The 20,892-nt window shown below is 43.2% G+C and overlaps 1 protein-coding gene across 2 annotated transcripts in view; it reads left to right on the forward strand.

Annotated features, from left to right (window-relative positions):
• The window catches only part of RASAL1 (RAS protein activator like 1), a 658,663-nt gene that overhangs the window by 478,122 nt on the left and 159,649 nt on the right, over positions 1–20,892 (forward strand). For both annotated transcript variants that reach the window (XM_069214557.1, XM_069214558.1), the window contains exons 9-10: positions 19,710–19,827; positions 20,690–20,843. In XM_069214557.1, the coding sequence (XP_069070658.1) occupies positions 19,710–19,827; positions 20,690–20,843 (272 nt within the window). The remainder of the gene's footprint in view (positions 1–19,709; positions 19,828–20,689; positions 20,844–20,892) is intronic.

A 20,892-nucleotide genomic window follows, 5' to 3' on the forward strand; every position in this document is an offset into this window, starting at 1 on the left:
CTTTCCAGGGAGATCAGTGGAACTAGCGTTTTTATTTATATTCCGAAACATTTCGCAGAGATGCATATGTTGAAAATGTGTAGTTTGCTCTTTTTAAGCAGTTTCGTGGTGCTGAAGGAACATTATGCAGTATGAGGGAGAAGAGAAAGTGGATGAGTTTCGAGCTTTGCGTTAGATCAGCGTGACAACAAAAAGAACAAAGGGGCCATTGTCCTAAACACTTCTATATACCCTGTGCTAAAATAAATAAAAAAATGGCATTTGTAGTGCGTCCATTTTCAAGTCGGAACAGTCTTTACAACTTTCAAAATGCATTTAGCGGCCCACTGCACATCTCAATAAGAGCAGGACTGAAAGGGATGTCCCCTTCTAACTGCAAGTCGCAATGCTGTGTATTAATGGTGGGGATGGCATCTGCGGTCGCAAAGCATTGATCAGCTATTGAAACCTCAAAGGATCATGGGGTTGCTGAGTCACAAAAAACAGGAAGATGCCCTCAGGAGACAGCTTCCACCTTTGTGAAAGGTGCCAGGCGGCCTTGAGTGGAGCAGACACCGATCCAGGGGACGCTTTGTGCTCCTCTCCACGTCTTCCCAAACAGAAAGCACGGGTTTAAAAGCAGCACCTATTTCTTTATGGGCCACAAGCTGATTTTTTGTTTGTTTTGATGTTTTCTGTTTGAGAATGTGAACGCAGGGATGGAGCTCTGCTGTCACTCTGACCAATTACAGGTAGTTTCTTATTATGACTTGCTTTGTTTATAGAAATTAAGAAATTATTTATGTGGTAGGAAATTTGCAATACAATCTATTAGCACATAGGCTACATTACTAGTTGCATCCCTATCCGCAAAGCTTTCATTGTACAATTTGCACATCCCCGGTTTGTGACTGGGATAATATCTCAAGCCAATTGTGCCATTGTGACACTGATTTTCTGTATGCACTCGGTTGCCAGGGGAGGTTTACGATACAGCAGTCCTGTTTCAAATGTAGTTTCTGTGAGTTTTATGATGAAATGATCCGGGACAAACTGGATAAAAATGACACGATAGTTACACATGCATCATATGGTGAGACATAGCATGAAGTGGTGAAAGAATTGTCAGTTCAAAGAGCAGTGCATAGAAAAGAATAGTTGGAGACTGTCCGCATAGCTGCCAAATGCAGATGCATCTTTGGTTAGAAAAAGAATGACAGCAAAATTGTTAGACATAAGGATATACAGGCTTCCACTATGGTTGATACAGGGTGAAAAAGCATTCACCAAGGCATAATGTCCTGTTGTTACATCACTTTTCAGAGAGAGTCGTAGAAATGCTTAATCTGCTCCAGTCTGCAACACATGAAACTAAAACAAGCATTTGCAATGCAATAGGTCTGGCATTTTCTTGTGCTAGAGCTATTGGCATTGTAAATTCATAACTGGACTTTTCTTGCCACATAAATTGGTCAACCCTTCCTCATAATTTCGTCTTTATTTGCCCTATAATTCCAGAGGCCCAGCATTTAACTTAAGCACTTCCATCTACCTTCTTCCTCTATCTTAAAACATATACAATTATCATATAACCCTTTATCAGAAATACACTTTTGAAACTAGAGTGTAATGCTCAAAACACACTAACAAAAATATAATTTTGGATGGATTGGTGGGTAGAAGGAAAGAGGGAGTCCGAAGTAAAGATGGAGAGGACAAGTGGCATAGTAATGGTGTCATGGGCCCTGAAGCACGAAATAAATATGGTTAACTGGAATTTTGGTAGGAAAATACAGCAGTAATTAGAGTTGAGTGAGGTCTCTATGCCCCTTTGCCACTGCAGTTGTTGCTCCATTGATAGCTAGGCTCATGAGAGAAAGAGGACAGGGCAGAAAAAGCAAGAAAAAAAGACAGCAGAAAAAAAGCAAGAAAGAGAAGGGGTCGCACAGAAATAAAAGAAAGAAGGGAAAGAAAGAATGAGAAAATGAAAACACAACCAAGAAGAAATAGAGCAAATGTGTGAGGCAAAAGAAAAAAGGGAAGGAAGCTAGTGAACGAAAAATAAAGAGGAAAACATTATGAAAGGAGTGTGAAAAGAAAGAGAATCATCAACATTAGAGAAAAAAAGAGAGAAGGTGGAAGAAACAAGCAGCTAAAGAACTAGGGCATGTATGTACTGACACATTTCCCACAGACACAGAAGGGAACATCACTTTGACACTTCGGGTCCTGACAAGTAACTTGTAGCTTTCACATACAGATGGGAAAAGAGATGAGAAAAACACCAGAGAAAGGAAGGAAGAAACATCTAAGCAAAAGTGAAAGGACGCATACTAAGTCAAAGGAAAGAGCAAATAAAAAAGATAGAGACAGAATGAAGGGAAAAGAAAAAAAAATAGTGAAAGAATGAATGCCTGAGGAAGAAAAAAGAGAGGAGCGAAACAAGGAAAGAAATAACCAGGTTTTAGTGAGTTTGAAAGAGGAAGTAGGAAGAGGAAGAGGGAAATAAAAAAAGGGAGAGGAGTTGAAAAAAAACAGTGAATGTGGATTTTAATACCTGGAAAGTTAAAAAAAACATTGAGAGTAAACAGAGTAAAGGAAAGAACAGAGTGAGATAAATATAGATGGCAGCTAAGAATAGATTTAATTGGCTCCCCTATGTCCTCAAACAAAAGTAAGAGTGTGGAACAGCAGGGGGCACTGAGAACAGCAGGTGGCGCATTAGCAGAGTTGTATGTGAACCCCAATATAGAATATTGGGGCTCTTCACATCAGGATTGGGGATATAGACAGAGCTGTGTCCCAGCCCAGTGCTGGAATAATAGAAAGGCAGCGGGTGAGGAATGAGAAACTGAGGGCCATGTAGTTCCTGGTATTGGGAAAACGAGGCGCTTCAGGTTAGGGTCGAGGTGCACTGAAAGAGTTGCATGTGGGCTGCAGTACTGGAATAGTAACCGACAAACAAGGTCAGAAGTGAGGTATGTTAATGGAGCTACGTGCGGAACATAGTATTGGCGTGCCAGTGTTGCCAAGTGTTAGCCTGGAGGTGCCCTGTTAAAGCTGCGAGTGGGGCCCAGCATGGGAGTGGCATTGCCTCTGAAGCACAGAAGCGAGGAGTCCTGAGAAGAAATGTGCACTGAATGTTAGAATTGATGGATTCTGGCAGAGATGTGGCAGCTCCCATCAAGAGTGGCGTTGGATGTTAGATTTGAGGTGCACTGGCTAAGCTGTGTTTTGCACTTTTGGGTCCAGTATTGGCTTGACAGTGGGACTGAATATTAGAATTGAGCTGCTGTAATGGAACTGTATGTGATCCGGGTACCAGTGTAGGAAAGGAAGTGACCTTGCCGCGGTAGAACTTAGGTGCACTGATGGAGCTGCGCCTCACCTGAGGTCCCAGTACTGGAACAGCAGAGTGTACTGATTGTAAGAACTGAGATGCTCTGGCAGACAGCACGTGTGGGGTTCCTGGCACGACTGAGGGCTTGGAGTGTGCGAACTGAGGTGCACTGATGGAACTGCGACCGAGGTCCCAGTACTGGAGCAGCAGCGAGTACTGACTGCAAGAACTGAGGTGCAGTGTCAGACAGCGTGAGTGGGGTTCTTGACACTGTTATGGCTGAGGGTTTGGAGTATGTGAACTGAGGTGCACTGATGGAGCTGCACCTGAGGTCCTAGTACTGTAGCAGCAGAGTGTGCTGACTGCAAGAACTGAGGTGTTCTGGCATACAGCATGTGTGGGGTTCCTGGCACTGGCACGGCTGAGGGCTTGGAGTGTGTGAACTGAGGTGCACTGATGGGGCTGCGCCTGAGGTCCCAGTACTGGAGCAGCAGAGTGTACTGACTGCAAGAATTGGGGTACTCTGCCAGACGGCACGTGTGGGTTCCTGGCACGGCTGAGGGCTTATATTTCATAAACTGAGATGCACTGATGGAGCTGAGCTGAGGCCCCAGTACTGGAGCAGCACAGTGTACTGACTGCAAGATCTGAGGAGCTCTGGCAGACAGCAGGTGTGAGGTTCCTGGCACTGGCACGGCTGAGGGCTTAGATTTCGTGAACTGAGGCGCACTGATGTAGCTGCGCCTGAGATCACAGCCCTAGAGCAGCAGAGTGTACTGACTGCAAGAACTGAGGTGCTCTGGCAGACAGTACGTGTGGGGTTCCTGGCACAGGCACAGCTGAGGGCTTGGATTTCATGAACTGAGGCACACTGATGGAGCTGCGCCCGAGGTTCCCAGTACTGGAGCAGCAGAGTGTACTGACTGGAAGAACAGAGGTGCTCTTGAAGACAGCTCGCATGGGGTTCCAGGCACTGGCAAGGCTGAGGGCTTGGATTTCCTGAAATGAGGTGCACTGATGGAGCTGTGCCTGAAGTCCCAGTACTGGAGCAGCAGAGTGTACTGACTGGAAGAACTGAGGCGCTCTGGCAGACAATGCATGTGGGGGTCCTGGCAATGGCACAGCTAAGGGCTTGGAGTGTGTGAACTGAGGTGCTCTGATGAAGTTGTGAGTGGGATCCAAGTAGGGAGCAGAAGTGGGCACTGTCTCTAAGGATTGCAGAGCCCTGATAGAGCTGGGTGCCTAGGCTATAAGCAATAGCAAGTGATCCTCAGCCCTCACTCTCAGCACCCCACAGACAGGCACACTTGGTAAAGAAAATCCAAGCCAAGGAAAGGTGGGGGCCAGGCAGCTTAGAGAGGGAGCAGAGAGCCTACAAAGACCAAATGTGACCAAGATGCCAGCCTTATTAATAGCCTTGTTTACAGGTAAGCTCGGAGCAAGAATGCTCTGCAAATAAAAAGGGAAGCTTCCCTGGAGAGGAGCAGGAAATACAATAAAATAATAAAAGTCCCCTATAGACCAGATAAATAGGACAAAGAGTAATTATACAGTAGTTGGTCCTTGCTCTCACACAGAAGAAGGAGGGACAAAGAGGCATGACTGACCACTAGCAAGCAAGGATTTTTAAATGACACTGAAATTAACAAATAAAATAGCTGGAAGCCCACAGGAGAAGTATACTTAAAAGTATACAAGAGGCTGTACGCTTACGCTCGACCTAAAAAGGTTGGGCATAAGATCTGTAGTAGAGAGAAATGAAGTGGATTTTGTTTTGGAAATGAAGAAGAAATTGAGCATGGTTCCATTTTGTAATGTGTCTCTTTGTGAAGTTAAACATGTCAGCCAACTGGGTGTCGCCATACAACCTTATTGGATAATAGAGTCTGTCCAAAAGTTTGTGATGTTATAAATTTGAGTGATAATATACTTCCTATTGTCTTTAGGAGTACTTGGGATACAGCACTCACAGTTTCATGGTCGGGAATTATAGTGCCTTTGAACATAGGTCAGCAATGTAATTACAATACAAAACGTTTTTTATATTTCTTTTATTGAGTTTGCAATTAAACAATACAAATCGGAAGCACTCCCACATCCCCCAAGTCTCCTCAGATCCAGAGAGAGAGAGGTGCATCCCTGCATACTTATTTCCCTATTAATCTGCAGATGGCATCCAGGCAATGTAGATAAGCTTTAAGTAATACACAGGGAGGTGTCCATTCCAGACTATCATTTACCCCCCCATCATCCCCAAGCACATTCAGATATCAGTCACCTCCAGGATCCGCTTTTGGTTCTGCGGTAGGCCCCTCAAGTTCCTGCTGTAATTGAACCTTTACCAAGTCACACTCCATCCTACTCCCCGGGTCAGTCCCACTATACACCAATTTGCATCACACTCCACATTCCACCTGTACTCATCTCATTAGTTCTCACGCCATTGTTTCATATTTCGTGCTTGACTGGCCAGCCACCTCAGCGCTATACACCTCTTTGCCACAGCCAAGCCCAGTTCCAATAGTTTCTCTGCATATTTAATGTGTTTAGCCCCAGTTACGAGGCCCAAAAGACATAGTTGAATCATTAGGGTCAGTGGCATCTCAATCAGAACCCTCAATACTTGAAGCACCTCACCCCAAAAGGCTCTCATGCACGGGCATATCCACCACATATGTATATTGGCCTCAGCAGTAGATCTACATTTTGGGCAGCTCTCCCACTTGGAGGAATCTAGTTTGTGTAGTCACTGTGATATGAGATGTGGACACACTTATAATGTATCAATTTCAGTTGTTCATTACTGATCACTCTTCTGCAAATACCCAAAATGGAGACCATTCATGGTCACTTAGCTTCTCACCTATATCTCCCTCCCTTTGAGTTTTCAGTGTCGCCGTGCATCATGTGAGCAGGGCATACAGACGCATAATAAGGTGGCGCTCTCCTCCCATATCCAGTAATGTCTGGTTTAACACGTGTGTCTCCGGTTCCTGTGGGAGCCCCACCCATGCCTTTCAAATAGCTACAGTTAAGCCAGCGACACAAGAAAGCAGCTGCCTGTGATGCCCCGTCTAGTACAGAAGACCACCTAACCCGCCATCCAGCCATACTCGTACAGGTCCCCCAAGCAGTGCAGGACATCCCTCTCCCCCATGTGCCCAAGGAAAGCGGGCACCGGGGGACTAACTGCAATGTACAAAGGAACCAGTTGTACATAGCTATACTCCTCATTTTCTCACCTTGTTAAATGTTCCCATATATTGAAGAGGGTCCTGATTTATTCCTACAGAGCCACGCAACGACAAGAGTATCTGAGGCTGGATCGGGTTGGCCAGAATCACAGCGACAGGGTCAGTGTCCCTCTCTTGAAACCACAGTATCATATGTTGGACATGAGCTGCCCAGTAGTAAGGCCTAACGTTCTGTGCCTGTAGCCCTGCAGTGTCGTATGTGAGTATCAGGACCTCTAAGCTAATGTGTGTGCCGTTCCATGCCTCCAGTACAACAATCTAAGTAACTCATCCAATCAGTGGAAGCAAGATTCCGCGTTATGCATTGGCTTGTGTTGCAGCACAGGCAGTATTCGGGGTAGCATGATCATCTTGCTTAAGGCTATATGTCCTATTAGGGAATCACAACCATTTGCGCACACTCTGGTATGTTTCATCTAGGGGGACACCAACATTCGAGCCATATGTCTTGGTCATGCTGGAGCTTAAATACATCCCCAGGTATTCGACTGGTGTTGTCTGTACCTTTATATTGGGTAAATCCTCAGCCCCCTCCGCTCTTATAGTTTATTTTACAGATTTTTCCGCATTCAGGTGAAATTCCAAGTGCACCCCACCTTATGACTACAATACAAAACTTAAACTAAATCACTTGATTGGATGCTTTTGTGTACAGGAGCTACTCCTGTCACTGTGCCAAGGTGTGCAAGAGACTATCCAGAAGTGTACAGTGATACATTTTTTTTAAATTGTTGATTTTCAAGCACAAATCATTCTCATCAAAGGGCTTGTGCATATGGTGCCTATCTGCGTTTCAGTCAGAGTTAAACAAAGAATGCAAATGGATAGTCTAGATGGCATCCAGGCATCCTAATCTTTGGAACCGCTTGTTCTAGTGAGCAAATCTAATGAAACCTGAAGCATGTGTGGTAATCTCAGGTATTTTAATGCTAATATTTAGGCAAACTGCCAAACATAGCCCGAAGAGAAGTTTCACTGGTGAGAGGCAAATATTTTCTCAAGTCAAGCTTTATTTCCTATATATATATATATATATATAAATAGCTCTTCATGTAACATTATTTAGTGATATATATATATATATATATATATATCACTAAATAATGTTACATGAAGAGCTTCTGAGTTTATTGAGTGCTTATGTGACAATTCTCTGTTTGCGATGTACCACTACGTGATGTTTTCATGCCTGATGTGTCAAACTTAGAGTGAAATGTAATCACATGGGGTGCATTGCCGAGGGTCACAGTGCTCTGGGGAATATTTTGCGTCTACAGTAAATATAGCAGAACTACAAGTCACTGTAGGCAATTAAAGAAAATAAATGAGTGGACGAACTCCCACCTGACATGAAACTGGGAATTTCAGACTGTCCAAACAGTAGTGTGTGTCACCAAGGAAGGCCCTGGTGCCTTCGCTTTTGAAACTATAAGAGTGGCCGATATCAGTGCCTGCAGCCTGGAGCTGTTCCGATACAAGTGTATGTTAACGTTAAGCATATGGCTATTTAGGATGCAAGGACGAGTTGAGGGGATGAACTTAATTTTTCTGTGTTAGTGTATGTGTCTAGGGGGAGGAACATTACAACACATTTTGCATGGTGTGTCTTTTTGAGTTGTAAAGTTGATGAAGAAAAACTGTAAATGTGTGGGGCAGGATCATGTAGATTGTGAATGGCATCATTTCTCACGTGGAAGGGCAGGAGCGCATGAGCTGTGATGAAATCATGAATAAGGATCGTAAGTAGCCAGCTGTGGCTTTGACCTTAAAGAGACAAAGTATGGGAGGATATGCTGCCTTGCTTCAAAGTGGCTGGCGAATTCAGTTTAGTTCATACTTTATTCGTCAGTTTGCCATAAAAGTAGATATAAAACCACAGCCACGCATAAAAATAAAATTAGAACAATAAATAGAATAGATATAGAATAATTATATGAAAATAAAACCATAAAGTGCAACCGTAGGCAATTCCAATTCGTTAAAACAACTATAAAGTCTGTGCAAAATTCATAACAGGCCTAAAGGGTCTTAAAATATATCCTCACTCAATTAAGTGCTGTGTTCAATGGCAACAATAAAGCATACAGCACAATATTAGTACAGCATAAATGCCCTATCGTACTAGCGGGGAACTTCGTTTTTGTCTCACTCTTCATTTTCACATCAGCAACAGAGAAACTGCAAGGATTATACATTGCCTTGTATCTGATTTCAGAATCCTTATTTCTTCTTTGTGTTCCCTGAAACCCAGATTACAGCACAGCTGTAATGCCCATTTCTTCCTGCTTCTCTGATAGGCTGGGCAGAAGAATAAGGCGTGCTCAACTGTTTCTTTAGTTTCTCTGAAGGTGGGCACTGCCAATCTACTTGATTGGGATCGCGCGCCCACTTAGCAGTGAAAGAACAGAGTGGCAGAGTCCCATACCGGAAATTGCAGGAACAATTTCCTGGCAACTACAGGTGCAATCTCATCCATGGACTGGTCTTCCGCAAAATTGTCTTTCAACAGAAGGAAGGCGCCTGCCAGGAGATCCAAATTAGTCTGCCTCTGCACGATTCCCGTTTTATATTGCTAATAGTTGGACTTAATGGATCCCCAGGGGCAGCCTATAGTCTCTTGTTCCCGACCATTAGGAGGGTCTTTTTATATACCTGATCCATAGAAATCGTACCCGACCCTTGAATACGTAGCACTTCTTCTAGACCCTGTTGATAGGAACATAGCTCGGGTGTGGCCCAGATCTCCGATACAGGATAGGTCTCACTCCTCTCATATCAGAGATTGATCTGAGCCCCAGATCTAATCTACAGGGGATTAGGGGGGATTATAGGGAGTCCTGTCAGTTGAAGCATGTATCGTTTTTTGACTGCGTCAGGGCAGACACATCCCTATGGCCTCGCAGCTCCGCAACATAAAAGGCTGCTCCTAGGGCCTGATGATTGTAAATTGGCTGGTGAATTACTTTGTGACGGTCATAGAGTATGCAAATTAGATTTTGGGCTGTGATTCTACAACATGAGGCCAGGTAGTTGATGTTACATTTGGTCCAGGATGCACATGTAGCATTGTGGAACCAGGTACTAGGGACAATAGCCATTTTAGAATATATAGTCAAAGATTCTATATGTAATTACGTTTCTGGTGTGGGGAGAGACAAGTCACAGAGATCAGTCAATGACCCTTTGAAACCAGTTGAAGTTCGAAATATAAGGTGATATGAAATAACTCATAAGAAGTATAGTAAGTCATCATTTGATTGATCATTAGTTGTGTTGGTCTGAGGAAGATGCGTTGACCAGGTCATGACCCGTGTTTCGGTAGAGTTTTTGAAAGACTTATTATCCCGAATAAGCTAGTTAAAATGGTTTGTGACTGACCATGACATTCAGTTAGTCTCAGAGATGAAGAAATTGTTCTCGAAGCAAAAATGAGATAAACCACACAAAAAAGGTATACTGTGCACAGAGTAATGGTTTGTTTGAGCACTAAAATGGAATGGTGCAGGAAGAAGGTCAATTAGCTCTGGCGAGTGGTGTGAACTGTGGTTCTGTCCTGCAGGATTTGCCGGGGGCTTTCATACAAATTAGTCCATCCTGTGGGTTGCTCCTTTTATACCTTTCTTGTCCTGAGAGGATAGTTCATGTGTAGGCAATTATAAAGAAGAGTGCCTTCAGTGTGTGGACAAGTCTGAACAGGTCACAATACCTGACTGTTCGATGAGGCCAATGAGACGGACAAGAGTGTGAAGTGCTGGTTTGAGAGAAACGAAGGGGAAGGTGTAATAGACAAGGTGACTCACACAGGTCATGAATCCGGTGCATCTGTTGAGGGTGTTGATCATGTGAGGCTAATGGTGGCAACAGGATAGCCTTCGGAATTGGCCTGCAAGGTCCCCGCATCACAAGCCTGTATAGTTCAGTGAATATGAACAACTGTGACAGGTTTAACTTTTATTTGTGGGGAATGCAGGAAGATAAGTATTTGTAAACTGTTGTGCATCATTGGCTGCCTATTTTCAGCATGAGATTTGGTAAACCACAATAAAAATACTTATATAACACTTCGCAGAAAGTAACTCATCTGTCCTTCCTCCACAAATGTGTTCTGCCAATGGAAGGTCATATTCCAGTGCAAAACAAATTTACCAAACACCCATTTTACAGTTCATAATTTCCTTGCTCACCACTGATTAAAGTAATTATTTACATGACTGTATGGCAGAAATTACTACAACTTCCAGCTAAGTGGAGGTGGAACACCACCCCCCTCTTTGAGAGGTACTTGGAAGGGAGTCCTGAGACCTGATTAGTATTAATAAGCATGATTAGCATGGACTTTTGTGTGACACGAAGTGGTGCATAACAATGCAATAGAGCGCAAAAGGTAACTCTGATCAGCTGTGTCGAAAAATAATTTCTGTGCCGAAACTTGATGCAAGTGCATCACCAAATGCATCGGGTAGCAACAGACACTTGGTAATTTGTGGAAAGGTGGCCCAATGGGGCAGAAACAATGCAAACACTCTTAGGATTTCAGTCAAACCCATATCTATGGAAAGCAGCGTGACATGGCTTGTCTGGCATCGTAGCACCGAATGAAACTAGATTCGACTGCTGAATGATGGGCAGTCAAAATATCATGTGAAATTTCCACATGTAATATATATTTCTTATAAAACAATGGCCCGGATGTACAATTCTGACACTAGTGCAGCAAAGTGCAAGGAGGCTCATTGACTTCAACAGGTGCATCCTTTTAACGCCTGCTTTGAGTAGGTGTTAAAAATGACACCAAAAATGGCACAATGAAATCTTGTAGATTTCATTGCGCCATTTTTGCGGGCCTTCTAACACCGAAATGATCCGCTTTAATACATTATGCCTGGCGCAAGGGGGCGCAAAGTGGCGCAATGCATGCATTGTGCCATTTTGTAAATATGGCGCAGTGATTTTTGCCTCGTTGAGCCACATTAGAGTAAAAGAAAATGACGCTAATGAGGCACAAGGTGGCTCTAGGGCCGTGTAAATCTAGCCTTATACATTTTAGCAGCTTATGCTTGAATAAGATACCATTTGCTCACATTCGCGCACTGCTTTAACACAAATAGTTTGGCAACAGGAGAATGTGGCCTTTCAACGCACCTCTCTTATTGGTGTTTTTTGTACTGCAGTGATCAATAGGGTAAGCCAGTGGATAACACCTGCTCGAAGGCCAGGTAACAGGCAATGTGATCAAAAACCCAAGACCGCCCCGTAGCCAAAGCCGCCACCTCTAAACTTCAGGCTAGTTGTGAACCTGAACTTTGACACGTCTAAAACATAGGTAACTCTTGGTGACACTTCCCTGTATAATTTTTGTGTTGACAAATACATGAAAGTTTTTATATGACTAAACATACTGTGGTGATATGGCTGTTTATAAATATGTATGTACATTATTACACATGTATTTGTGACCTATAGGGCTATATACAGACGCAAGATATGTATTTGTTCAACTATCTCTAGAGGGCATACCTGACACTGAAAAAAATAAAATAATGCGTGGCTGTAACACAGTGGTCTCCCCCAGATGAAAACACATGGACACATATTTCTTCCATATGGTATGGGAATATCCAACAATAAACTGCTTCTGGAGAGGCATCACTGAACACCTAGCGAGTACCTTGCATAGAGAGGGATTACTGAAAGTTATTTATTTCGACCTTTTCGCCACCTGAGGTGGAAAATGCTGTTTATGCTTAACTTAGTGCTCCTGTTAGCAAATTGGCCATACCAATGGTGTGGAGATCAGTACAGCCACCTCCCAGTAGCAAATGGAGGACGAATTTGAAGAGGTGGATCTTGCTCTTTATGAGGAACAGAAAAGTGGACAGTGAAGGTGCACCATAGCACATCACTGGGGCGAAGTATTGGTGTCATTATGGACGGACCGTGAAAGGAGAAAAGACAGAAAAGGGCAGCAAAACTTAACTGATGGTGGTAACGAAGTGCACTGATCCCAAATGTAGTCCCTCTATGCTAGAGACCATCTGAGGATTGTGCATTTGTACAAATGTTATCTTCCTCAATACCTGTTAGCAGGTAAGTCACACTTAACCTACAATCCAGGCTGACTGAGGTATTAGATGGAACACAGAACCCACACAAGACGTATGATTTATGTTTCAGTTAACATGTTTGATGCAGGCGAATCTGGACATGGAAAAGTACAACTTGTGATAATACTGACACTTTGTTAGATCTGGGTTGACAGCGAAGCTGTCGCCCACCTGAAAGGATCAACAGAAATAAAGCTTTCAGAATTACTTCTGAGAGATGAGATTAGGCACCACCCATATCTCGATGTCCTTGAGTACAGCATTTGATTGAACAGAAGATGCGTGCCACTAAAAAGGAGTGTTTGTATTGCATTTTTCGTCTTGTGTGAGAGCCTGTGCTCAAGCCAACAGGAAAGAGTTTGTTATGGTAGAAAGCTTAAGATCACAGTTTTTAGCCTGGTCTGTTTATTATGATAAAGGCAGCAGGACTGACATGTTTATTGTGAAAAGTATGAATTAAAGTTATAGGCTGTTTAGAATGAATTTTTATCATTCTGTATTAAAGCCTGCAGAGAGATACTTTGTTACATGGAATTTCACAGATTACCATAGTAGGCAGGGCCTTTGGATTTCGTTACACCCTCTGACAAATCTTGTGGGTAGAAGAAATGCACCATGTTAATACCAGTTAGGCTGTCAGGCCGTCTTAGGAGAGAAAGTACTTTGCCAACTGTAGTTTTGTATATATTTGTAATTTTATGACTGAATGCATGGTAGTTGCTTGTAGGAAAGCTTACTCCCACTACTGTAGGCCACTCTCAGGACAGAAGCAACAAGCAGCAGGCCAGCGCAACAAAGCAACAGGCAGCGTTGCAGTCCTTCCTAAAGAATCCAGCTCTTCTTCCTTCCAGAATGTACTGAGTACAGAAGTGTTCTAACTTTGTGGGGTCAGAGGTCCAGTACTTATACCCATTTCAGTCTTTGAAATAGGCAAACTTTAAAGAGAAGTCTTTGTAGTACACAAGATCCTGCCTTTCCTTCTCTGGCCTCACTTGCTAGGCACACACCTTCCCTTTTATTGCCTGTAAGTCACCCCTAAGGTGGGCCCAAGGTAGCCCTATGGGCAGGGTGCAGTGTATTTAAAAGGTAGGATATGTACTGGTATGTTTTACATGCCCTAATAGTGAAATACTGCTACTATTGAGATATGGAGTTTGGGGTCTCTGAACTCACAATTTAAAAATGCTTCTTTTGGTGAAATTGGTTTCTGAATTGTAAGTTTGAAAATGCCACTTTTAGAAAGTGGGCGTTTGCTTGCTTAACCATTCTGTGCCTCTGCCTGGCTGTGGAACACACATTGGTCCGGATGACAGTTGGGCTGTTTGTGAATTCACTCTAGACAGACACACAAAGGGAGCTGAAGTGTGCTCTGCATATCCTGATGGGTCTTCATGAGCTAGAGTAGTGGGAGGCGCTGGCACTTGCACCTGAATAGGGCTGTGTCTGTCCTTACACAAAGCCGTCTCCAACCCCCTGGAGTGTGTCTGAGGCCAGAGAAGGAAAGGCAGGATCTTGTGTACTACAAAGACTTCTCTTTGAAGTTTGCCTATTTCAAAGACTGAAATGGGTATAAGTACTGGACCTCTGAGCCCACAAAGTTAGAACACTTCTGGACTGAGTACATTGTGCCAGGAAGAAGAGCTGGATGCTATAGGAGGGACTGCCACTTCGCCTGTTGCTTTGTTGTGCTGGCCTGCTGCTTGTTGCTTCTGTCCTGAGAGTGAAAGAACTGGACTTTGCTTTCTATATCTTGTTTTCCAAGGTTCTCCAAGGTCTTGAGTTGAGGTTGCCTCCTGTTAAGAAGTCTCCGGGGCATCAAATACTTCATCTGTGAGCACCTGGGCTCCTCTGCTGAGATCCCTGTCCTGCCAAGTGGTGCCAAATCCAGTCTTTGCCCTTGAAGGAGGTTTTAGGTGCTACATGGAGAAAATACAGGCATCAACTCACTGCACGATTCCGAACTGATGCATCGCTGGAAGAATTCAATGCAGTGCTGCTGCCTGAACCGGAGTGTGATCCCCGCTTGATGCAACAACCACAGTTTTCCACACAGGCCCCAGCTTTCTGTCGCAGTGCGTCAGAAGAACCGCTGCTGTGTGAGTTTTGAGCTCCACATCACTGGAGTCCTTGCTGCATCACCCTGATTCTGATGCAGTGCCTGCTTCATCGCTGTGAGATTGACACACATTGCGGCTTGACTTCTGATGCATCACTAATGCATCATCCCTGGGCACCATTTCCTTCATCAACACCGCACCACAGAAAGGAGCAGATGCTTCACGCTGCAAATGACGCATCACCGCCCCGGTGGCAGTAAGAAACCGACACATCACCTCCCCTGCAACAGTAAGGATCTGACGCATCTCTGGCTCTTTCGATGCATCACCTCCCCTGTGGCCCGCATCGTCTTTGTTTTTGACCCATCTCCAATACTTTGCCTCAATCACGCACTTCATTGATTTCAAGGAACTACAATTGCATTTAATCTTTCAGAAGTGATATCTTTGTTTGTGTTTGTCAGATTTTTTTCGTTACAGTCTTGTTTTACTCAGATAAATATTTGCTATTTTCCTAAACTGGCGTGAAGTATTTTTGTGGTATTTTCATTGTGTTTCTTTGTGTCTGTACAAATACTTTACACATTGCCTCTGAGATAACCCTGACTGCTCGTGCCAAGCTACCAAGGAGGTGAGCAAGGTTATCTTAGCTGTGTGACTCCCTTACCTTGACTAGAGTGAGGGTCCCTACTTGGACAAGGTGCAAACCACTGCCAACTAGGGACCCCATTTCTAACAGGCTCTCTAAAAAAAATTTGATAAGCAAATTTTTTGTTTGTTTTATAAAGCATAGGAAGAACTTTAAGTAAAGCAGGTAAGCACAGCAGTGGACAATTATAGGGCAATACATTTTAGCGACAGAACACCCCAATAGACAGTTTGAATTCAAGTGTGGATTAACCATAGCATTCAGTATAAATTTCAGTACCACTTTCCTGTTGTCTTTTCCCCATTTCATGATGATACATCCATCCATCCCCCCCAAATTTTCTCAAATTTCTGGGGGCAGCCTCTAGATTCATACACCACTTTCTCTTGGTTGGCGCACCAGTCTACGCCCCTTCGCCACTTTCGGATTGATGGGCCCTCGGGAAAGATCCAGGTGGCGGCAATGTCTCTTTTGGCTACCAAAATGGCCGTGGCAGCCATGGCTCGCTTCACCCATGGACCTCCCATCTCCTCCATTACCTCCAGTAGGGCCAGTTTAGCAGATTTCTGAATCTCCCGCCCCAGGGCGGCCCCGATCTCCTGGAATACCCGGCCCCAATATATCTGTATCACGTTACAGGACCATACCATATGAAAGAAGTCCGCAGGGCCTCCCCCACACCGTGGACATTGGGCTGAGGGGCGTAAGCCCGCCCGGTACAGTCTAGATGGTGATAAATAGGCTTTGTGTAAGTAGTAAAATTGGATGGTGCGGAGTCTGGCCGACACTGCAAGTTCCCTGGGCACCATCAAGGCCTCCTTCCACTCCGACTCCTCTAAGGCACCCACCCATGACTCCCATTTTATTCTGGTGGAGTTCAGGTTTTGGGGGGAGTTATTGATTAACATTTTGTATATTTGGGAGACACCTTTCCCCATCAGATTGCCCATGAGTAGTTTTGCCTCAAGGGGGTTAAATTCCGGTAAAGGGCTGGTGGATGGTAGGTGAACCCTCAGGGCATGTCTGAGCTGGAGGTATTTGAAGAACTGTGTCTGGGTTAATTGAAAGTATGTTTACACTCTACATTTTTATGATGCCTGCCTATGTGTCTATGTCTATCAACGCACACGTGATGCAATGACCTAGGTATACCTGCATGGTGTTTGTATTTAGGACCTGGATCTCTGAATGTACTGCGTAAAGTGTGTATGTGTTTGTATGCAATGATAACATGTTTTACAAGTACATTTTTTGAGGTAATCATTAATTTAGGTGATGAAGGACATCTATATGTGCCCTCCCTTTTTTTACCTCCAGTTCTTTTTCTGTGAGATAGCTCTGTTTTTCACCCTAGAATTCCTTGCCTGAACTGCCATGCAGTTTACGAACAGAATCCAGTACATAATATGGTCGTTAGAAAACGCCTGAAGACCTGTTTTTTTCATATATAAAGTGCATCTCTTACAAACCAGCTTCGTCTTGGTTTTGTTTATTATATGTCATTCTCGTCTCTCTTGTTGGTTGTTAGAACTTGGTGTTATTTTTGTGTCACCCAGCAACATCACGAATTTCAACTTGTGTGGTCTTAGAAATAACAAAACATCACTTAACGTATATACTGTCCGATTTAAATCTGCATTTTCAAAAGTCATTGGAACTTTTTAGTGAAGAAAACAAAGGTTTTTTCCTGTACGAATCCCATATACATATACAATGATCTGATAGGACTCTCTGGTTAGGGTGCACTAATGTGACACTAACTAGGGGAGGAAAAACACAGCATAGAAACTACTTAGATGTTTGTATTGTGACCAAAGCCACTTAAATTTCAACACCTACAGTACACCTTCAACACCTACAGTACAGGCGTTTCCATGTATAATGCAATATGTTATATGTATTATATTTTTGTCCCTAGCTGTCTTGTATTTACATCTGATAGATTTCTATAAAATATTTCGCTTGTGTCGATGCTTAGCTGTTTGTGTCATGCTTGTATTAGCCTGTCTGTTGCTGTATGTTGTATACATACCGTTACATTACACATATTGTTTGTGACTCCTTGCATACATGTGAAGCTTCAGGCATGTGTGTTGCATAGGTCTAAATATAACTTGGTGATACGTGTATCTAGGCATACATATATGAGTCCTAGCTCATAGAGGATATCTCTGTTTCTACATACCTACATGATTAATTTGTATGTATGGTAATGTTTAAAACACATTCAAGGAATATGAAAATGCCTTAGCTTAGTTTGAGTAAGTTACCTGCTTGGTGTGTGCCCGTGCATGATTGTGACATGCACATGTATATGTATCTATATATACTTATTCATACCTGCATGCTGTCAATGTATATCAAATAGATAAATGTGTGTTGGCATATTGTCACACTTGCCCTGGATTACGTGTTTGTCCATGCATGTCTTCATGTTGTCCCTTTACATGTACTTGCAAGATATCCTAATCTGGGCGTGGTGTGTGTGTGTTAGGCCTTAATTGGATGGTAATTACCTGTGCATACTTAACTGTATGGCTTGTGGGTCTACTCACATATGGAAAATGTGTTTTCATATGTTTTTATTATGTTTCTACATAAACGAAACATGGCTATATTAACTAGGGTGACCACCTCCTTCAGGTTGTTGGAGACACTGTTTCCAGTCCTGGAATTTTGTGTGATGGCTCATCTCATTACTGGTGTTATATAATGATGACGATGATGATGAAGAATACTCTATTGAGCACGAACTGTCACCCAACAAGGTACCATGGTGCTGAGACCATTAGCAGGACGGATTAAACAGATCTAGAAAAACGCAGTCATACTTTTCCAAAATGAAAGATGGCTGTTGATGAGTTGGAGCGAGTGAGAGAGAGAGTGAAAGAGAGAGAAGAGTGCCATGCTTTTACTAACTAGAATTTAAAAGAAAGAGCCTCCGGAGCAGACTAGTACGAGGGGCTGTGAGAAGCCTCAGTGAAGCTGAGCTAAGGGTTCAAGATGGTGAAAAGTATGAAAATTTGACTTGAAGGAAATAGGGCACAGGTTTGTGTCGTTCTCAGAGAAGCAGACAAAGAGAACAGTGCACCCAAGAACGGGGAGCCAGAGAAGAGAGGACAGAAAAGAAGAGATGTAAGGACCATTGGGAAGGTTAAATATCTAGCAAATAGAAGCATGTTGAATCAAAGTAGATAGTTGACGGCATAAGAAGGAAAACTAAGGTATAGAAAATTGCAGTAGTCAGATCTCATAGTATGACAGCTTGAACAATTGTCTTCGTTGAAGATAAATTGAGAAAAGGAATCATCTTGCACAAAAGATGCAAATAGAGAAAATGGAATGAAGAGATGTTATTGGTCTGAGAGATTAAAGAGAGTTTGTGACTGAACCAGAAGCCATGGTTTCTGACATCTTGTACAGGAGTTGATGGTCGACCCACATCAACGGTCGCCAGTTAAAGCAACAGACAGAAGAATGCTGACCAATGATCAAGATTTCAGTTTTGTAGGTACTGATTTTTAATGAATTATGATTCATCCATGAGCCAGCGTATCTGAGGCACTTTTGATAGTTGATATGACTGGAAGGGGAAGATGCTTGGTGATGAAGCAGAATGTGCATGTCATGCACATATGTCATGAAAGAGCACCTGAACGAGCAGCTGAGAAGAGCAGGTGGAGAAACATAAATATTGAAAAGTATGGGGCTGAGCGAAGAGCCCTGTTGGTCTCTGGATTAGACATCAGTGAGTGCACCCAGAGAAGGGTAGTTGGTGTTTGGGAGTCGTCATGAGGGTAATCAGTAAACCAAGCAAGGGCCTGATTGGAAAAGGTGGGACAGCAGAATGTGGTTGTCTGTTTAACTCTGCTGACAGGTTGAGTAGGACAAAGGCAGCTCAGTTACCTTGAGCTGTCAGCAAGAGAATATGATCCAGAATAGGTAAAGGACACATTCAATGCTGTTTAGAACTGGATAGCTGTAGTCTTGTTTTGCTTCCATTCAACTTATTAGATACACATGACATCAATGATTTGAAGGTGAAAAGTTCAGGGCTGTAGAGGTGGTCACCCTAAGACAAACCATTACGACCAACCAAATATACATACCAGTTTGGTCTGTGTCCATTAAAACCTGTTTGATGACAACCTATACATAAGTCAGTGACTGTCTATATAGACATTTTGGATAACCAACTATATGCATACACCTGAGTGATCTGTGCCTATAGAAACCACCATGATGATCATGTGTATTTACCTGAAAGTCTGTCTGTGAAAACCTACATTATGATGCTTATACAGATCTATCGTCTTTTGGTTCCAGTGGAAAGCTGGGAGCACTGAGACTGAAGGTTCGTCTAGCAGAGGACCGGATCCTGCCATCCATGTATTATCAGCCTCTTATCGAACTGTTGGTGGAGTCTATTCTGTACCCAGCAGAGGTGAGTCGTGATGTAACAGCATTTATGGTATTTGCTGTCTTTGTTTGGTTCGAATCCTACCACCATGCTGCTGATCCTCTGTCACTCTGTAGGCAGGAGACAGAAAGACTGATCTCTACCACCCTGGAACAGAATGATCCATAGACTTCTGCTTACCATATATTTTCCTTTTAGCTCCCCACATACCACCATGGTATGCATTTGCTCAGCTGCCTTGGTCATATAAATTGTTACTAATTTGCAATAGATTATGCATTTATTTTCTTATTGCACCACAATGTGCATTTATTGTGTGTTTTGATGGTATGATTCTAGTTTATATATTCATATAGTCATATGAATCGATGGTGCTTCTGAGAAAGCAGAATAGCTTTAGGTTTTCACATGAGATTGTAATGGAATGCTCACATTATTTCCTTCCGTAACATCATGATCAGGAAGTTTTTTTTACTCAAAATAAAGACTTTAGATGGTATACAATAGCTGGTCGTATCCCTCTCCGAGAGAGAGCTTGAGACTTTGACATTCCTGGCAGCAGATCTTGAGTAGGACTGAACAGGTCTCAGTGTATGAAGAATGGAAACTGACCCACTTAAAGGTGACTCCGAATCCATGAGAGAAAGATATTGTCCACTGCTATAGTGAAATAGAGGGAGCTTAGCAATGTAGAGGCATGCCAATAGCTCAGCGCTGGACAGATCAGGATTAAAGTGATAGGATTGTTTCCTGTCTCAATGTGTCAGGCATTCCGTTTTGGGAGGAGGGGTAAAGTTGCACCAACTCCCAGTATTGGATGACACAGCCTTTGAGTCCTCTGTAGGGTGGTATCTTATTCTATACTGTACTCTCATGCTATGTCCAGGATGAAGACATCACACCTCTGACCATGCTGGAGGAGATCAGCTCTGTGGAAAGCCGTCAAGAGATTGCCATGAAGCTGGTGAAAATCTTCCTGGGCCAGGGTTTAGCTGTTCCATTTCTGGACTATCTCAACATGAGCGAAGTGACCAAAACAGGTAGGCACAATTTCCCTCTCACCCACAAACTTTCGTTCTACAGTAACAA

Source organism: Pleurodeles waltl, chromosome 11 (genome assembly GCF_031143425.1).
Source record: "Pleurodeles waltl isolate 20211129_DDA chromosome 11, aPleWal1.hap1.20221129, whole genome shotgun sequence".
Lineage (NCBI taxonomy): Eukaryota > Metazoa > Chordata > Amphibia > Caudata > Salamandridae > Pleurodeles > Pleurodeles waltl.